The 21232-nt window shown below is 43.2% G+C and overlaps 1 protein-coding gene across 1 annotated transcript in view; it reads right to left on the bottom strand.

The window, feature by feature from the left end:
• Window positions 1–21232, bottom strand: part of CPXM2 (carboxypeptidase X, M14 family member 2) — a 126233-nt gene that overhangs the window by 17587 nt on the left and 87414 nt on the right. Inside the window, exons 7-10 of the mRNA XM_010599223.3 lie at window positions 19741–19829; window positions 4115–4238; window positions 2723–2919; window positions 965–1144 (exon numbers count right to left, since the gene is read on the bottom strand). Coding sequence (XP_010597525.2) covers window positions 965–1144; window positions 2723–2919; window positions 4115–4238; window positions 19741–19829 — 590 coding nt within the window. The remainder of the gene's footprint in view (window positions 1–964; window positions 1145–2722; window positions 2920–4114; window positions 4239–19740; window positions 19830–21232) is intronic.

Here is a 21232-nt window from a genome sequence, read left to right as displayed (position 1 = left end):
CTAGGAAGGCCTCTTAAAAGAAATTGAATTATCTGAGGATTTTTTTTTTTTTTTACACCATTTATCTCCTCTTCCTTTTCAGACATGACAGCTAGAGCACCGACTGCCATCTTGGATTTGACCTTGAGGATGGAAGTCATGTGATAACCTGGTAGATTCAGGAGGACAGACGAATCCTGGGTCCCTAACAATTATGGGGTTTCTGTGTGGCCAGCCCTGTCCCGTCTGCCTCCATGATTCTTTTATGTGAAAACAGAAAACAGAGTTCTTAACCACCAAGCCACCAGGGCTCCTTGTACTTTGTTAAGCCACTCTTATTTTGGTTTTTCATTTATGTGCAGCTGAGCCTAACCCTAGCTTATGTAGTGAAGGCAGAGCTCTTGAAAGGCATGTAGGACCAAAGAACAGGGGTCTGGAGGTAGGTTGTCATGGGCAGAGGAGGCAATAAAAGGCATGGACAATTTTGTGAGAATTACTTCTTCTACCACATACTCTGTGTGTGTGAAAGAAAACCTAAGAAACTTGGAGGAAACATTTTTCATCAGTTTCATTTTTCTTTCTGAAAGACGACACGTAATCATCTATGGGGACTTATTAAAATAAAAATATCTCAAGCAATCAGCGAGGGCCGAGGATAATTTCGGAGCAGTCACTGACAATAATGAGGGTAATAATGATAATAACAATAAATATACACCATTCTAGGATTCAGGGCAGGTTTTTGTTTTTGAAGCATTGTACAGTTGTAACAAAATATAATTAAATGATTTCTCATCTATGAAGAATCTCCCTAAATATCAACGTAAAAGTAGATATTATCTAGCATATCTCCCTACTTTTGAAGAAACCATGAAAGAAAAAATGGCTTTGTCTTGCTCTTAACTGTCATATCTTCTGCAAATACAAGTGGGCATGAACGCTGGCCTTCTGCTGCTCGGCACATCATGAGCTGTTTTTTACTCACCGTGGCATTTTCGGACAGAAACCACTCCGGGATGGCAATGTAGTGATTGGGAACTCTCCTTGGGACATTCTGTCTGTCCTCCGCTTCCCAGAGCAGCGTGTTTAAGTCCGGGAAGTTGTTGTTGATGTCGATCCCCTCGTGGGTCCAGCGCCCCAGGGACCAGCCTCCCAGCTCCGAGCCCTGGGAGACAATCAGAACATGAGGGACCCACATCTTGTAGGCAGTCCTGATTCTAACACCCAAGAAGCACCCACAATATCTCCAATTAGGTGGTGCAATGGTTAAGTGCTCAGCTGCTAACCAAAAGGTTGTCAGTTCAAACCCACCAGCTGCTCTGCAGGAGAAAGACCTGGCAACCTGCTTCCATAAAGATTTACAGCCAAGAAAACCCTATGGGACAGTTCTACTCTACCACATGGGGTCGCCATGAGTTGAAATCAACAAAATAGTACCCAGCAACAACCACCATAAGCCTCTGGAAGTCTGTGACCCAGAGATGGTCTCCAAAGGAGGATCTTGAAAAGTCTTCCATTAATACATTAATATTTGGTGGGTGATGGATAAAACACCCCAACGACTCCAAAGAGGTAATGCAGAGAACCACTCCTACCACATGGAAATGCTGAAAAAAAAAACTCGGTCCCTCTGCCACCTCTTTCCTCCTCCCCTCTATACCGGTCAGCTGAACCTTTGAGTAGTATTGAATCTAAGACGCCATCACAGCAAAATCAACAACCATCGTATCAGCACTTTCTCCCTGCCCAGCCCACGATCCTGCCTTACTAGTTAGCACTGCAAATCCCTAGCCAACTATTTGTACCAATAAACACAAGTGAAATTCTATACTGTAGAGTTTGTATTTGCTAGGTCCTGTTGTTTTAAATACATTTTTCCACTTTATTCCCAGATATTGTGATATATAATTATAAATCTATATCATAACATAATACTAGCTATATTCAACACATAATGGAGACAGATTAGAACGTGAAACATAAACAGTATATCAGAATAGTAGAAACAATCCTCAGAGGACTGATGAGAAAATTAAAGGTTATATTCAATGTTAGCCCATGCCTGCCACTAAGCGCTCAATGAATGTTGTTATTTCATTGTATTATTATCTGTACATATAACATATCACACAGCCAGAATGCTGCTTAGAAGTGAGGATGGCAGGACTCCACCGTGCTTACTTTGGGCACATCATTAGGAAAGCCCAATTGCTAGAAAAGGACATCATGTTTGGTAAAATAGAAGGTCAGTGAAAATGAGGGAAACCGTCACTGAGACGGCTTACCCAAAAGCTGCAACGATGGTCTCAAACATACCAACAGTTGGGAAGATGGCACAGGACCAGGTAGTGTTTCGTTCTGTTATACATAAGGCTGCCACGAGTCGGAGCCAACTCAAAGGCTAACAACAACAACAACATTCATGCTCGCTTTCTGCCGTTTGTGGGCACGTCTACCTCTCAGGGTCACCTGCATTCTCCAATCCTGCTTGGAGAACACAGGTTTGAGAGTGATTGAATGGGACACAGCTGGAACAAGGAATGCTTGGAAATAAGTTTGAAATAAATTTTAGGGAAACCCCTCTATCTTAAGTCACTGATGGTCAGGAAGCCCTTGTGGGTCTTTCCTGTCTCCAGAGAAAGACACTTAAAAAGGAGCTTATCACGTGGAATCTCCGGTGCACTCAGGGCTCTGGAATGGGCCCAGCTGCTGGGGAGAGGGTGACGGGAGCCTGCACCATTACCGCTTCGTAGGCCTTCTCGTAGCCGTCGGGGTTGAGGGACGGCAGGATGTGAATGCGGGTCTCGTCTACCAGGTGGACGATGCGTTCATTGCGGGCCAAGTACTCCTGGCACAAGAACTGCATCAGCAGAAGCAGCAGCTCGCGGCCCAGCACCTCGTTGCCATGGGCGCCGGCGATGTAGTGGAACTCGGGCTCACCTGCACTCAGAGCGGGAGAACACAGCTCACACTGGGTGCTCACGGCCACAACGGCGCGTGTCACATGGTGCTAGGAGAAACCTCCAGTCACATAACCATACAGTTCTAGCCCTGTCTGTCCTCAAATCAACCTCCCAAATTATATCAGCATCCTTCCTTTTAGTCCCCAAACAGGTATGTAAGACATTGTGTAGATGACACCAGCCACAGTGTAATAATGTTTATTCTGATTTTGCAAGAACAGGTAAAATAAGGCAGTGCTTACAGTAGAAAATGTACAAGTTACGCATGAGCCTTGGCAATTATCTTTCTTTATTGGACAGTAATTATTTTCCTTAAAAGTACTACCTATTAAACATTGCAAGGACTCAAAGAATAATAAATCTAAGCAGAAAATAGCCTATCGGGGCAAACCAGCAATGACACAACTTTATGAAGGACTGTCTTTGAATATTTTCTCTTTCGAAGCTCAGCTTTTTAAACGTTGGGATTTATCAGTGCCGGAGGTGGCTGACGTTTCTCCGGGTTCCCTGGCAAAGCTACTGCTTCTGCGGAAATGTGAGTTCACCAACAGGTAAAGCTCTTACCCTTTAAGAGGAACTCCAGAGAGGGCCTCCTGAGATAGCGATGGATGTTAAAGTTGAATGAATCAGACAAATCTTTACCCTCAATATCAGCAGACTTCTAAAGGATTCCCAGATTTACCAAAGGAAAAAAACCAGCCTACCATTGCTGGAGAAATACAAGTTAGGGAGGGATTGAACGAGAAGTGGCTAAAAACAGAAAATACTCAATTTAGAATTGATATTTAAAAAAAGATTAAAATTAAGGGAACTCTCTCTACCTTGAGCTATTAAGAATCAGGAAGTCCAGAATTTTCTCCCAGAATAGGGCTCTGTTCTGGAAGTCCCCAGCCACTTCTCTTTGCACTATTGTGATTGGTCTCAGAGACGGAGGGCGTGGAATTAAATATGGTCCATTTGGGGAAAAGGAGGGCATTTCTAGATTAAATAACTCTACAGCCCATGTCACCAGAAGAGAGGGTCACAGAAGCAAAATCTGCAGAATCCTGTCTATGCAAGAGTCATCACGTGGACAGCTGATGCCCTACTGCGTGCATGTTCTCTTGGTGGGGAACCATCTCCTCGTCCTCTAAGACTGCACCACAGAGGCATCCCAGAGGCGCACCCCTCACCAACTTCGTGCTCCCCAGGGTTGTCCGAGATCTCCACAGCATACAGTTTCAGGCCCTGGTGGCTTTTGCCAATGTTGTAAATTCTGGTGATATTGGGGCACATTTCATTCACGACCTTCATCAACTGAAAAACAAGATGAATTAAAGGCTCTAAGCACCAACAGCTACGAAGCAGAGCGGGCAGAGCTGCCAAGAAGACAACCCGCCTCTGCTCCCCCCCACAGCCTCCCTCCCCGTGAACCTCCCCCCCCCACCCATTCTACCTGGAACTCTCCCCTGTGCCCCCTTCTCCCAAGGTAACACCTAGCTTTCCTTCCAGCACCTGCTCTATTGCCGATTCCTTTAGGAAGAAACCCATCCATTGCCATCTGCCCTCCCCCCAGGTCTGGACTCCCAACGCCCCGCCCCAGGGTTGAGTTAGCACCTCTGTGTGGTGACTGCCTGGTTTCCTATTGCCCCCTCCTTGGCTGCCACATCCTCCAGGGCACAGACAGAGCCTTTCATCTCTGAATCCCTGCCTAAATAAGTATTTATGACTCAATACCAATTTTGTAATAATTTTTTGTGGTAAAATAAATATAACAAAACATTTACCATTTTCACCATTTTGAAGTGTGCGCTTCAGTGACACTAATACATTCACCATGCTGTGCCACCATCACCACTATTTCCAAAAGCATTTCACCATCCCAAGCAAAAACTCAGTGCCCCTTAATGGTAACTTCCCCCTTCCCCTCCCCCCGCCACTAACAAGCTTTGGTCTTGTCTCTATGCATTTTCCTATTTGAGATAGTTTATGTAAGTGGGATCACACAGTATTTGTCCTTTTCTGTCTGACTTATTTCACTCAGCATAACGATTCCAAGGTTCACCCATGTTGTAGCGTGTATCAGCACTTCACTTCTCTTTATGCCTGAATAATATGCCACGTTTCGTTTATCCATTCATCCATTGCTGGACGTTTGGGTTGTTTCCACCTCTTGGCAATTGTGACTAATGCTGTCATGAACATTGGTGTACATGCGCTTGTTTGAGTCCCTGCTTTCAAGTCTTTCGGGTGTCTGCCTAGGATTAGGATTGCTCGGTCATATGGCAATTCCGTGTTTACCTTTCTGAGGACCTGACAAACTGTGTCCTACAGACGCTGCATCATTTTACACTCCCACCAGCAATGCATGGGGGTTCTAATTTCTCCACATCCTCACTAACACTTGTTATTTTCCATTTTTTCGACAATAGTCATGCTACTAGTGTGAACGGAGCCCTAGTGGTGCAACAGTTAAGTGCTTAACTGCTAGCTGAAAGGTAGATTTGAACCCACCTAACAGCCCCATGGGAGAAAGACCTGGCAATCTGCTTCAGAAAGATTGTTGTTGTTAGGTGCCATCGAGTCGGTTCCGACTCAGAGAGAACCCCCAAGGGAGCAGGGGAACAGTGGGATGCAGACCCCAAATTCTCGTAAAAAGACCAGACTTAATAGTCTGACTGAGACTAGAAGGACCCCGGTGGCCATGGCCCCAGACCTTCTGTTGGCCCAGGACAGGAGAAAAAAAGCCAACTCTTCAGACACGGATTGGACTGGACAATGGGTTGGAGAGGGATGCTGGTGAGGAGTGAGCTTCTTGGATCAGGCGAACACTTGAGACTATGTTGGCATCTCCTGCCTGGAGGAGAGATGAGAGGGTAGAGGCGGTTAGAAGCTGGTGAAATAGATAGGAAAAGAGAGAGCAGAGGGACGGACTGGGCTGTCTCATTAGGGGGAGAGCAGCTGGGAGTATGTAGCAAGGTGTATATAAGTTTTTGTGTGAGAGACTGACTTGTTCCCTTGGGGGTTCTCTGTTGTGTTCCCTGTCAGAGCAGTCATCGGATGTAGCCGGGCACCACCTAGCTCTTCTGGTCTCAGGATGATTTTTTTTTTTTTATATAGTGCTATCGAGTCGTCTCTGGTTTATGTGGCCCTTTCCGTTTTTTTTTTTTTTTTCTGTTCTTGGGCTCGTAATTACCTTGTGCCCTTGGTGCTCTTTATTCTCCTTTGATCCAGGTGGCTTGAGACCAATTGATGCATCTTAGATGGCTGCTTGCTAGTGTTTAAGACCCGAGACGCCTCTCTCCAAGGTGGGATGCAGAATGTTTTCTTAATAGATATTATTATGCCAACTGACTTAGATGTCCCCTGAAACCATGGTCCCCGAACCCCCGTCCCTGCTACACTGGCCTTCGAAGCATTCAGTTTATTCTGGAAACTTCTTTGCTTTTGGTTTAGTCCAGTTGTCCTGACCTCGCCTGTATTGTGTGTTGTCTTTCCCTTCACCTAAAGTAGTTCTTATCTACTGTCTAATTAGTGAATACCCCTCTCCCACCCTCCCTCCCCCCTCCCTCTCGTAACCATTGAAGAGTATTTTCTTCTCTGTTTAACTATTTCTTGAGTTTTTATAATAGTAGTCTTATACAATATTTGTCCTTTTGCAACCGACTAATTTCACTCAGCATAATGCCTTCCAGATTCCAATTCCTCCATGTTATAAAATGTTTCACAAATTCATCACTGTTCTTTATTGATGTATAGTATTCCATTGTGTGACTATACCATAATTTATTTATCCAGTCATCCACTGATGGGCACCTTGGTTGCTTCCATCTTTTTGCAAATGTAAACAGTGCTGCAGTGAACATGGGTGTGTTCCTGTAAAGTCCCTTATTTCTCTAGGATATACTCCAAGGAGTGGGATTGCTGGATCGTATGGTAGTTCTATTTCTAGCTTTTTGAGGATGCACCAAATCGATTTCCAAAGTGGCTGTACCATTTTGTATTCCCACCAGCAGTGTATAAGTGTTCCAATCTCTCCACAGCCTTTCCAACATTTATTGTTTTGTGTTTTTTGGATTAATGCCAGCCTTGTTGGAGATGAAATCTCATTGTAGTTGTGATTTGCATTTCTCTAATGGCTAATGATCGTGAGCATTTCCTCATGTATCTGTTAACTACCTGAATGTCTTCTTTAGTGAAGTGTCTGTTCATATCTTTCGCCCATTTTTTAATTGGGTATATTTGTGTTTTTGCAGTATCATGTAGATTTTAGAGATCAGGCACTGATTAGAAATGTCATAGCTAAAACCTTTTTCCCAGTCTGTAGGTAATCTTTTCACTCTTTTGGTGAAGTCTTTGGATGAGCATAGGTGTTTGATTTTTAGGAGCTCCCAGTTATCTAGTTTTTCTTCTGCATTGTTAGAAATGTTTTGTACACTGTTTATGCCATGTATTAGGGCTCTTAACATTGTCCCTATTTTTTCTTCCATGATCTTTATCATTTCAGATTTTATATTTAGGTCTTTGATCCATTTTGAGCTTGTTTTTGTGCATGGAGTGAGGTATGGGTCTTGTTTCATTTTTTTGCAGATGGATATCCAGTTATGTCAGCACCATTTTTTAAAAAGACTGTCATTTCCTCACTTAACTGTTTTGGGGCCTTTGTCAAATATCAACGGCTTATATGTGGATGGATTTATGTCTGGATTCTCAATTCTGTTCCATTGATCTATGTTTCTGTTCCAGTACCAGGCTGTTTTGACTACTGTGGTGGTATAATAGGTTCTAAAATCAGGTAGAGTAAGGCCTCCCACTTTGTTCCTCTTTTTCAGTAATGCTTTACTTACCTGGGGCCTCTTTCCCTTCCACATGAAGTTGGTGATTTGTTTCTCCATCTCATTAAAGAATGTTGTTGGAATTTGGATCAGAATTGCATTAAATGTATAGGTCGCTTTTGGTAGAATAGACATTTTTATAATGTTAAGTCTTCCTATCCATGAGCAAGGTGTGTTTTTCCACTTACGTAGGTCTCTTTTGGTTTCCTGCAGAAGCATATTGTAGTTTTCTTTGTATAAGTCTTTTACATCTCTGGTAAGATTTATTCCTAAGTATTTTATCTTCTCGGGGGCTACTGTAAATGGTATGGATTTGGTCATTTCCTCTTCGATGTTCTTTTTGTTGGTGTAGATGAATCCAACTGATTTTTGTGTGTTTATCTTGTAGCCTGATAGTCTGCTGAACTCTTCTATTAGTTTCAGTAGTTTTCCTGAGGGTTCCTTAGGGTTTTCTGTGTATAAGATCATGTCGTCTGCAAATAGAGATAATTTTACTTCTTCCTTGCCAATCTGGACGCCTATTATTTCTTTATCTAGCCTAATTGCTCTGGCTAGGACCTCCAGCACAATGTTGAATAAGAGTGGTAATAAAGGGCATCCTTGTCTGGTTCCCGATCTCAAGGGGAATGCTTTCAGACTCTCTCTATTTAGGATAATGTTGGCTATTGGCTTTGTACAAACACCATTTATTATGTTGAGGAATTTTCCTTCTATTCCTATTTTGCTGAGAGTTTTCCTCATGAATGAGTGTTGAACTTTGTCAAATGCCTTTTCTGCATCAATTGATAAAATCATGTGATTCTTCTCTTTTGTTTTATTTATGTGATAAATGGATTACATTAATTGTTTTTCTAATGTTGAACCATCCCTGCATACCTGGTATGAATCCCACTTGGTCATGGTGAATTATTTTTTTGATATGTTGTTGAATTCTATTTTGTTGAGGATTTTTGCATCTATGTTCATGAGGGATATAGCTCTGTAATTTTCTTTTTTTGTGGTGTGTTTACCAGGTTTTGGTATCAGGGATATGGCGGCTTCATAGAATGAGTTAGGAAGTATTCCGTCCTTTTCTATGCTCTGAAATACCTTTAGTAGTAGTGGTGTTCACTCTTCTCTGAAAGTTTGGTAGAACTCTGCAGTGAAGCCGTCCGGCCAGCGTTTTTTTTGTTGTTGGGAGTTTTTTGATTACCTTTTCAAACTCTTCTTTTGTTACGGGTCTATTTAGTTGGTCTACCTCAGTTTGTGTTAATTTATGTAGGTAGTGTGTTTCTAGGAATTCATCCATTTCTTCTAGGTTTTCAAATTTGTTAGAGTACAATTTTTCATAGTAATCTGATATGATTCTTTTAATTTCACTTGGGTCTATTGTAATATTGCCCGTCTCATTTCTTATTTGGGTTATTTGCTTCCTCTTCTGTTTTTCTTTCGTCAGTTTGGCCAATGGTTTATCGGTTTTGTTGATTTTTTCGAAGAACCAGCTTTTGGTCTTGTTAATTCTTTCAATTGTTTTTCTGTTTCAGCTCTAATTTTTATTATTTCCTTCTGGTGCCTGAGGGTTTCTTTTGTTGCTCTCTTTCTGTTTGTTCAAGGTGTAGGGATAATTCTTTGATTTTGACCCTTTCTTCTTTTTGTATATGTGCATTTATTGATATAAATTGACCTCTGAGCACTGCTTTCGCTGTGTCCCAGAGGTTCTCATAGGAAGTGTTTTCATTCTCAATGGATTCTATGAATTTCTTTATTCCATTCTTAGTGTCTTCTATAATCCAGTCTTTTTGAGCAGGGTATTGTTCAGTTTCCAAGTGTTTGATTTCTTTTTCCTGCTTTTTCTGTTATCGATTTCCACTTTTATGGCCTTATGGTCAGAGAAGATGCTTTGTAATATTTCAATGTTTTGGATTCTGCTAAGGCTTGCTTTATGACCTAATATGTGATCTATTCTAGAGAATGTTCCATGTGCACTAGAAAAGAAAGTATACTTGGTTGCTGTTGAGTGGAGTGTTCTATATATGTCTATGAGGTCAAGCTGCTTGATTGTGGCATTTAGATCTTCCGTGTCTTTATTGAGCTTCTGTCTGGATGTCCTGTCTTTCATTGAAAGTGGTGTGTTGAAGTCTCCTACTATTATTGTGGAGCTGTCTATCTCACTTTTCAATGTTGATAGAGTTTGTTTTATGTATCTTGCAGCCCTGTCACTGGGTGCATAAATATTTAATATGGTTATATCTTCTTGGTATATTGTCTCTTTAATCATTATATAGTGTCCTTCCTTATCCTTTATGATGGATTTAACTTTAAAGTCTATTTTGTCAGAAATTAATATTGCCACTCTTACTCTTTTTTGCTTGTTGTTTGCTTATTTTTTTCCATCCTTTGAGTTTTAGTTTGTTTGTGTCTCTAAGTCTAAGGTGTGTCTCTTGTAGGCGGCATATAGACAGATCATTTTTTTAATCCATTCTGCCACTCTCTGTCTCTTTATTGGTGCATTTAGTCCATTTACATTCAGGGTAATTATGGATAGGTATGAATTTAGTGCTATCATTTCGATGTCTGTTTTTGTGTGCTGTTGACAATTTCTTTTACCCATTTAATTTTGTGTGCTGAGTAGATTATCTTTTATATATTGTCCTTTCCTCATATTTGTTGTTGATTTTGTTTCCGCTGAATCACTATTTTTTTCTTGTATTTTATTTTGATGAGTAGGACAGTTTGTCTCCTTTGTGGTTACTTTATTATTTACCCTTATTTTTCTAAATTTAAACCTAACTTTTATTGTCTTCGTATCGCTGTATCTGCCTCGCCATATGGAAGATCTATGATTACACTTCTTAGTCCTTCTTTATTGTTTTAATGTTGTCTGCTTTTATATAATAACATTGCTATTACCCTGTTTTGAGCTTTTTTTTTTTTAAATCTTGCTTTGTTTTTTTTATTTCTCTGTCTGGGTTGATTTCTGATTGCTCTGCCGAGTGTTCTAGTGTTGGGTTGATACCTGATATTATTGATTTTCTAACCAAAGAAATCCCTTTAGTATTTCTTGTAGTTTTGGTTTGGTTTTTACGAATTCCCTAAACTTCTGTTTACCTGGAAATGTCCTAATTTCACCTTCATATTTAAGAGACAGTTTTGCTGGGTATATGATTCTTGGATGGCAATTTTTTCCTTTAATTTTTTAAATATGTCATCCCATTGCCTTCTTGCCTGCATGGTTTCTGCTGAGTAGTCTGAGCTTATTCTTATTGGCTCTCCTTTGTAGGTGACTTTTCGTTTATCCCTAGCTGCTCTTAAAATTCTCTCTTTATCTTTGGTTTTGGCAAGTTTGATTATAATACGTCTTGATGACTTTCTTTTAACATCTATCTTGTGTGGAGTTTGATGAGCATCTTGGATAGATAACTTCTCATCTTTTGCGATGTCAGAAAAGTTTTCTGCCAACAAATCTTCAACAATTTTCTCTGTATTTTCTGTTATCCCTCCCTGTTCTGATACTCCAATCACTCGTAAGTTATTTCTCTTGATACAGTTCCACGTGATTCTTAAGGTTTCCTCAATTTTTAATTCTTTTATGTGATTTTTCTTGAAATATATTAGTGCCAAGTGGTTTATCTTCAAGTTCAGAAATTCTGGCTTCTATGTGCTCAATTCTGCTCCTCTGACTTTCTATTGAGTTGTCTACTTCTGTAATTTTATTGTTAATCTTCTGAATTTCTGATTGCTGTCTGTCTATGGCTTTTTCTAGCTTATTAAATTTTTCATTACATTCCTGAATAATCTTTCTAATTTCTTCAATTGTTTTATCTGTGTGTTCCTTGGCTTGTTCTGCATATTGCCTCATTTCCTTCCTGATGTCTTGAAGGGTTCTGTATATTAATCTTTTGTATTCTGCCTCTGATAATTCCCGGAATGCACTTTCATCTAGAAGATCCCTGGGTTCTTTTTTTGAGAGCTTGTCAAGGTGATCATGGTCTGTTTCTTTATGTAACTTGATATTGACTGTTGTCTTTGAGCCATCTATAAGCTATTGTATTAGTTTATGCTTGCTTACTGTGTCACAGCTTCTTGCTTTGTTTTGTTTTGATATGCCCAAATGGGATGCTTCAGTGAGCTAGCTTGATTATTTTTGCCTTTGGAGCTCTGGTGTCCTGTCCCCAGATGGCTAGAGCTGTTATCAGGTATATCAGCCCAAGAGTCCACTCACTTTTCTTGTATGAATTCAGCTCAGGTGTCCAGGTAGCTGATCATGAAGTGTGTGGTACAGGCTCTGTTCTACAGTCTTAGAGGGGCAGGGGTCATTGGTGTATGTACCGGTATCTGATTGCAGCAGGGGGTCACGATCTCAACAAGGCAGGGAGCTGAGAACTGACCCCTGAGTGTCCCTGAGAAAAGTGCATCCCTGATCCCTAGAGTGTGCAGGTGGGTGGGTTCTGCAGACGGACCATGGGCACCCAGTGTTTTTGGTTGCAAGGACTGGGAGGTACCAGTTATTCTTGGATCCCTGTCATGGGTGGCTTGGTGACCTGAGTGGAGCTACCAGTCCTTAGGGCCCTGATGTGGGTAGGTGAGGACCCTGTTTAATAGACAAATCAATGTCAAACATCAAACACCCACCTCTCCATCACACAGCTGAAACAGTTGGAGTCTGCCAACAAGGGTCTATTTTCCTGAAATAGGCCCGCACAGGTCCATGCAGAGGGGAAAAGTACGCAAATTCCACGGACCATTTATGCCTGAACAGGAGCCACTTCTCCCGGTTAGTGGAGCAGACAAAGTATCTTTTCCCCCAGTTGCAAATTTTTTCCTTCTCCAAGGCAGGGAGAATGGCTCTAGGAGTTCAACAGGGCCCATATCGGGTCCAGGGAATTCAGCCGCTGAAGCTGGTTTGGGGGTGGGGGATGCAGTAAAATATACGCAAGTACTTTGCTTTTTGCCAAGAGCACCGTTCTTCTCTGGTTCCGGAGGTGTGAGTAGGCTGCGTGGGTGGCTGCTTCTCCCTGAGGAAACTGTGGCCAAATGCTAGTACCAGCCTGCCTCTGCCGCCGCTCTGGGAATGGTGCCTGAGGGCTCCCGGCAATTCAGGTCCGGTAACTCCTCTCCGTTTCTGAACTGTCTCTTCCTTCCCCTGCCCCTCAGTTCATTTTCTAGCCTGCCTTTGATGCTCAGGGCTCCTAGCTTGTCATAAATATACTCGTTTCACTTTTTTTTTTCAGGTCTTTGTTGTAAAGAGGGCTCGTCTATTCTGCCATCTTGGCTCAGCCTTTGGGCTTCGTCCTTTTGAAAGATGAGCTGGAGCTTGGCTGGTGGTCAGAGAGGAAAGGCACAGGTCATGGAGGGCGAGCATGGACCTGGATTTGCTCTGACAACCTCTCAGGGAAACTTCCATCCACCGAATGATCCACAAAATGTCCTTGTAAGTTGTGAATAAACAAATCTGTTACAAATGTCATGGTGGGTTAACATCTGTTAGAACCGGAAAATTGCCATTACACGGAATTTATGATACAGCTGAGTTACAGTTGTGTGTACTTCATTTACCTCCCCTAGCATAACACTACGCAACGGCAGAACAGAGAGGGTTTAAGGAACACCACGAATGTTTCTAAAGGACTGGAAGGATTGACTGCTGCCATCGCTTTGCTTTTACGGCACACCTATGAGGTGTTCCAGGTGCAGCCTTGGTCCAAACTTCAGGTTCTAATTTCTCACTGCTCCTGGTAGGGAATGGGGTTCCCTTGATGAGAACTCACTTTGTGTCACAATATTTAGGTGAGAGAAGGCTGACACTAAAGGACTCTTGTTTGCAAAACCAGAAACCCACTCCAAATGGAGGACAACATAGGAGAAAAACAGTGTCTACGCCTGACAACAGGAGGGATGAATATTGCAGGATGAGGTGGAGCCACACACGAGGACTGCTGTTTTAGGAAGAAACACAGCAATCATGTGGCTAATGATAAGTACAATAATAAGAAGTTTGATTTCTCTACTGAATCTCATCATCATGACAACCAGGCAAGGTAGGTAAGTAAGGCAGATGTGACTGGCCCCATTCTACAGACACGGAGACTGAGGCTCAGAGCAACATTAAGTGATTGCCCTAGGTAACACAGATGGTGCCAGATGGAACCAGGACTTTGGACTCTCAGGGCTTGTGTCATACTCATATTCACCCATGAAGTTTCAATAAAGCCATCAGGACAAGCACCTCCTTCCACCCAGTTGGTCTGTTGTACTCTGTGACTGTCCTGAAAGACGGCTACGGCACAGTGCCCCTCTGCTTTGGGGCCCCTGCTGGGTGTTGAGCCATCCTTCACCACCAGCACTGACCTTGGCAAGTCCTGATCCATAGATGACCCACAATCTTGCTTTCAGATCAATGGCTAGTTCTGCAGACGAGAGAGTCAGCTCATCATGAATGAGGCAATGAATGCCTAGCATTCATCACAGGGTCTGGCTGTCATTTAATGCTTATCTTCCTCCCCCTTTCAATTAGCTGTAGGGAGCTGTGCATCCAGGGCTACAGACTGTGACCTTGACACTGGAATAGACAGATGGCACCTTCCCCTGGGATGCACAACTGAGCCGTGGACACATCTCTCAGCATGACATGGCTCTCAGGCCACGAGTCATCGGAATCACTTCCTTACACTTTACACTGTTGCGTATTCTTATACCAGCCACAGTCGCTCTGGAAAAACGCCAGTGAAATAAATGACCCTCATGCCACTGTGCCGTGGCATTGCAAGTATCCTTGCAAAATGGAGAGTGTGGGCATTTGAAGAGTCAACTCCTTTATAGGGGTCCTCTATAAATCTCTCCATACAGCGGGCCCTTAGAAATGCCACCAGCAACACTAAGGACCTGCGTGGTGACCTGCCCAACTCCTTTCAGCAAAGCAACCAGGAGCTTCACCAGGAATAGAGTTCTCCATTTAAACGCAGCTCCTTCTACCAAGAAAATACAATTATTTATTCCTAAAAAGAGTCAAAGTGTTTTGTTTGTTTGTTTTGAGTTTTGGTCTTTGTGGTAAATATTTGAGTCTTGACAGTTAAAGAGGGCATAAGGAACAGAATTTGTCTGATGACCATAGAGCATGTATTCTCAATGAGGGCGAAATCATCCCCAAGGGGGAAATTGGTTCCTTGGAGTCTTAAAAATCTTAGTTATTACAATGCTTCATGGTCCTCCAAACCTCAACCCTACCCAACAAAGTCTTATTCCTTAGTACTTAATATAATGAGGTGGGTGATTAAGGAAAAAATATCTAAAAAGACTCCCTAGGAGGGCAACAATGGGGAAAAAAAATTGAGAAACACTGCCTTAGACAGTAGCCAGGCTTGAAAGACACTTAACCTCTTCAAGGTAGTTTCTCTGCCTTTAAAATAGGAAGAAACTTTGCCATCCTGGCATCTGCTGACTCCTAGGCACTGCTGCTTCCCTTCTCTGCTGAAGGGGATAAAATAAGCTCCTTCTTCTAGGAGTTCAATTTCTGGTAATAAATCAGAAGGAAATTATTCTCATAGGATGGTACAATTGTATGCATGATGGCACTTTTTGCAGGGGGTTTTATATTTTCTCAGTATTAATTAAATTTGAGAGCTATCAAAATGCCCTGGAACAAGAAAACACTGAGAAAACTATGATGTGTCCACTCACCAGAATATCCTGCAACATCACGACTATGAAGAGAGCAAGGGAAAATGGCTAATGATGGAATACTGGTTACCAAGAGAAGCAGGGCAAAGTTGGAACCATTCTGTGACCAAAACCATGGAATTCTGTGAACATATAAGTCAAACTCTGGATAGGAATGGGGAAAAATGAAAACTGTCGATTCTTTAGAGTAGAGGGCTTGTCAATGCTTACCTTTAGACTTTCAGTTGGTATCTGATATTGATACAATATTGTTTGTCCTACGAATTAAAACGGTGCAAAAGGAAGAGTGAAAAGAAAGCTGTTCCCTTCCACCATCTTTCCTCAGTTGCCTGAGAAACAGACACTGTACTTGGCCAAATGGAGAAGAAATTCCAGAAGGAGGGAGGAATCATAGTGAGAGGAACCCCACTGTGAGGAGTTGGTTGGCCAGGGTCTGCAGGCCTGCTGCCTGCCCTGGCTTCCTGCCACCGTTGCTACCCAGCATGGAGCAGGTGGGCAGACTACTGCTGCCCCCAGTCTGATGCCTCTGAGTGCCCGTACTACCCTGGAAATCACTACCACTCGCTGGCTACCGTCCAACCCATGTTTCACTACTTGCCTTCTTTCTACCTGCTTCACTCAGCTTACCAACCAACCAACTGCTGTGTCCTGAGCATCTGGGACTTGACACCCTGCCCCAAAGCAAAGTCATTAACCTTCTCAAAACCATGTCTTTCCCACCCCCTGCGGATTGTCCCCCCGTGCCCCTTTGAAGCACATCGTGCCCTTCTCTTCCCCCAGCTTATTCCAACAGACGACCTAGGACTAGTCAGCCCACCTGAGAAATGCCTCTTGCCCACCCCGACGTCAAGTCCTGCTGCCCTCTCAGGGGACTACAATAATACTCTGCATGCAACCTACTCTGCACATGACTCCAGATCCATCTCCTAAAACCCAGCACTGCTTCCATAAGCACCGCCATGACTCTCAGATTCAGCACAAAAGCGTCTCCCAGCATTCATGACTGGCATCCTCTCCCAGCGTTCGGCCGGCCTCCTCTGCTGGCAGATTGCCATTTATTCCAGAAACAAGCCTATCCGCTCCTCTCTCTGCACCTTAACTCTCACTGTCCTCTCCACTTGGAGTGTCCTTCCATCTCTGTCCATCGAAATCTAGCATCACTCCCAGCATGACAGCCAACCCCAACTGCGGCCAAAGTCCTTCCCAGCCATGGCCAACCAGACCAGTTACTTCTCCCTCCAAACCCCCAAGACAGTTACAACCTCAAATATGCATATTTAATCAAGTCCCCACTCTAGGTTTATAATATAACGGCCAGGGTCTCTGTCCTCATTGCCCTCCGTGAGGGCGACTGACAAGGTACATGTAGACAAATGACCAAGCAAATTACCCACTGAGGCAAGTGCCAAGAGGACCTTTAGCATGTTCTAGGGACAATTACTGTACCCTGCCTTATAACATAGGTATCTGGAGCTCTTTCTTCCCCGCCCCCCACTTCTATCCCTAACCACTCTGCTTCACCCACTGTGTCTGGAACAATGCCTTACAAGTTGGTGCTCTGGAAATGTTTACTGCAGAGAACAGAACCACGCACATTCTTGTTATTTCCCTCTTGTAACTCAATAAGGTTCTATTTTCTCTCCTTGCTTCCTGTTCTTGCTGCTGTTTCTCTTTTTTTGTGTGTGTGTTTGTTGTAAACATCTCTTCCAATAGTAGGACAAACTAACAATTTTTCCCTGCAGCAGAAAGATTTCTACAGTAACCTAGTAGAATTCATACAGGTAAACTGCTAAAAATGCTGTCTTCTTTCCCATCCCCAGAGCCAGGAATCCAAATGGCAAATCACTTATGGATTTCATGATCACTTCTGAACACTCTTCAGGATTGATAGATCCTCCCAGGATGGTTTCCAGTTGAGCGCTGCTGGACTTGGGGACCTGGGAGGGGTCACCCAAGGTCACCCAAGAGCGGTGCACTGAATGATGCCAATGCCACTCCTAGCTTGAACATCCACCAAGCCCTGCTGATCAGATAGATGGTGTCGTGAGACCCAGTCCACCAGCTCTCCTTAAATAAGAAGAGGTTCATCCTCCTCTCAGGAGAACTATTTAAAGATATCAGCTTCCTGGACTCTTTGTGCAGTTAGCTCATTTTAAATCCATTCAGATTTATTGCTTTTGACATTAGTTGCACCAACTGTGCTGACACTTGTCTGATTTCTGGGCTCAAAAGGATGTTCTGAGAGCTCTGGCGAGCACATCTGAATTCGTACACAAGGGCTCCATCAAATGGAGTGGCGAGCAGAGTCATAAAAATACCCCATGAATGCAACGCAGCAGGGATGAGTCACAGACTCGAGTCCAAATACATTATCTTGATTTCCCAAGAGCAAGACAGCAAGAAAATTTCATTAGCACATCCCACTTCTGAGTCTGTGCTGACGGGTATCTGGAATCTGTGTGTATCTCAACTTAACATACATCAGAACAACACCAGGTTGGTTCATTTCCTGGGCTTGGGGCAGTGAGAGCCTTCTTGAAGCTCAGCTGAACTGCTCCAACCTCAGAAACACCTGCTTTTCTACTGGAAGTCTGGTTTCTTCACTCAGCCCCTGTGAGCTCTGGCTTTGAGACTTGTTAACTTGCCTTTGGTGAATCCTTGCTCTACGTATGTATCAATGAGGCTGTTTTCTCTGTTGTTCTGTCTCTTCAGTCAGATTCACAGAGATCTGAGGGTTTCTCATTTGCCACTCTACCCCGCCATGGTTTCTAGCACCTTGCTGGTGAAGACACTGAGCAGGATTTATAGGCAAAGCACTTGGCACAGGGCCTGCCTTTTTAACTTGTTCTAATAAACGTTTGATCCCCTCCCCTTTCTGCATCCTGTAAGCTAGTATTGGAGCCCTAGTAGTGCAATGGTGAAGAGCTTGGCTGCTGATCGAAAGGTCAGCAGTTCAAATCCACCAGCCACTCCTCGGAAACCCTATGGCGCAATTCTGCTCTGTCCTATAGGATTGCTATGAGTCGGAATCGACTTGATGGCAACGGGTCTGATTTTTTTCTCTTTGAAGCAATTGTTGTCAAGAGCTCAGAATGACTTGATTTCTGTAATTCTATCTGGGAAAAACCCCATCTGGAATTGTCATTTCTTTCCAACAACACTAAAAACTATAAAGGTATCAACCAGTAGTTTTCAAGCCTGACTATACATTAGAATCGGAGGGAGAGCTTTTAAAAATTTGGATCCCAGCCCTACTCCTAGAAATTCTGCTCTAATTGGCCTGAGGTTGGATTCACTATAGGCATTTTTACAAATTTCCCCCAAGCAATCCTAATATTCAGCCAGGATTGAGAATTACTGGTTTGAATAATGAGTTGTGACTCAGTTTTCTTATCTTTAGAATAAGGATGGCAACAGTCCCTACGCCCCTAGGGTTTTGTTAAAGGTACTGAATATGGTAATATATGCATACTACTGAGCTGAGCATAGCATCTGACATGTGGATGGTCCTATGAGAATGCTTCCTGCTATTATTATCATTATATAATAATGATTTCATGCATGTAAAAGCTGAACAATGAGTAAGGAAGACCAAGGAAGAACGGATGCCTCTGAATTATGGTGTTGGCTAAGAATATTGAGTATATTATGTCCTGCCAGAAGAACGGACAAAGCTGCCTTGGAAGAAGTACAGCCAGGATGCTCCTTAGATGTGAGGATGACTAAGCTTTGTCTCACTTACTTTGGACATGTTATCAGGAGGGACCAGTCCCTGGAGAATGACATCGTGCTTGGTAAAGTCATTGACAAAGAGGAAGACCCTCAAGGAGATGGATGATAGAGTGGCTGCAACAATGGGCTCAAACATAGCAATGATTGTGGGGATGGCACAAGACCCGGCATCATTTCATTCCGGGGTAGCTATGAGTCGGAACCGACTCAATGGCACCTAACAACAACATGGTCATCAGTGTGGTTCTAGGCCATCTTTCTTCTTTAATTCACACATGAGCCGCATCTTTAAATCTGTGACACCACTCAAACATGCAGTGGTTCTTAAGAATTACGCTATCAAATCAGAAAAGCCTGTGTTCAAATTCTGTTTCAACCATTCGCTACTGAGGGAGCCTTCCTCAGGTCATGCCAGCCTCGTTCTCAACCCTGACACTACAGGCATTTAGTCTTCAGCAAATCAAAATAATCATTCAGATTCCTAACCCTAATCCATCATCCTAATTTCTGACAATAAAATTAAGTGCTTTGTGCATGTGATACACATTGTTCTTTTGACAACTTTCTGGAATGAGATGTTGCAGGCTGGGTCTTACCTGGCGCATTTCCTTATAGTTGTGATGCTTAAAATCAAGGTCATCGGTGGTGGTCATTTCATTCCGTCTGTGGTAATAGTTATTAGGATCTAGGGACAGAAATATAATATGAATTCACATTACTTGTGGTATCTCTGTTAAGTGCCTGATTCATGCTAGGCACCTGGGGGTTTCCAGGGCGGTAATCTTTATGGAAGACGACTGCCACATCTTTCTCCTGTGGAGCGCCTGGTAGGTTTGAACCGCCAACCTTTTGTTTAGCAGCTGAGCTCTTAACCACTGAGCCACCAGGGCTCCTTGGACAGACCAGAGAGAACCCCAGTGACATCAGGAGCTACCAAGTTAACCAACTCTGGATTCTGATCTTCACTGAGACTTCCAATCACATGAGATAAAAACTCCTGTAACAGTTAAGCCAGTTGGAGCTGGGATTTCTGTTGTTTGGAGCTGAAGCACCCTAACCAGTACTATCAGAAAGTACTGACAGTGGTGACCTCTAGGGATGGAAAATCAGTGGGTGAGGGAGAGAAGTCTACTCTTTAGTTGATTATTTTCCATGAAGACTTACTTCTAAAAATTTTAATCCCTATCAGCACGTACTGATGATGTAATTATAAAACAAGAACACATAAAAGGAAAGAGAGAACGGGATGTCTTTCATTTGCATTGTCCTCCTCTGGGGGTGAGGCCTGCTGCTCCAAATGTGGCCCACTGACCAGCAGCACTGGCTGCTTCTTGGTGGAGGTGGTGGTGGTGGCCACCAAGTCTAGTCCGACTCGTGGTGACCTTGTAGGACAGAGCAGAACTGCCCCACAGGGCTTTCTAGGCGGTAAATGTTACAGGAGCAGATCACCGCGTCTTTCTCCCGAGGACCCACTGTTGTTGTTGTTAGCTGCCATTGAGTCGATTTCGACTCGTTGAGACTCTGTGCACAATAGAATAAAACACTGCCTGGTCTTGCGCCATCCTCACAATTGTTGCTATTCTTGTGCCCATTGTTGCAGCCACTGTGTGAATCCATCTCGTTGAGGGTTTTCCTCTTTTTCAGGGACCCTCTACTTTACCAAGCATGACGTCCTTCTCCAGGGACTGATCGCGCCTAATAACATGTCCAAAGTATGTGAGATGTAGTACTGCCATCCTTGCTTCTAAGGAGCATTCCTGTTGTACTTCTTCCACGACAGATCTGTTCATTCCTTGGCAGCCCATGGTATATTCAGTATTCTTTGCCAACTCCACAATTCAAAGGTGTCAATTCTTTGGTCTTCCTTATCCGTTGTCCAGCTTTTGCATGCTTATGAGGTGATTGAGGCGATGATGAGCCACTGGGTAGGTTCAAACGGCCAGCCTTTCAGTTAGCAGCTAAGCGCTTGGCTGTTTATGCCACCAGGGCTCCTTTTGGCTGAAACTTGGGCCCCAGCGCAGACCTGCTGAATCAGAACTCTCATTTTAACAAGATTCCAGCCGATTTGCAGGCAGGGGGATTTGAGAA

This window comes from Loxodonta africana, chromosome 16 (assembly GCF_030014295.1).
Source record: "Loxodonta africana isolate mLoxAfr1 chromosome 16, mLoxAfr1.hap2, whole genome shotgun sequence".
Taxonomy (NCBI): domain Eukaryota; kingdom Metazoa; phylum Chordata; class Mammalia; order Proboscidea; family Elephantidae; genus Loxodonta; species Loxodonta africana.
This window is presented reverse-complemented; position numbering and strand designations above follow the sequence as displayed.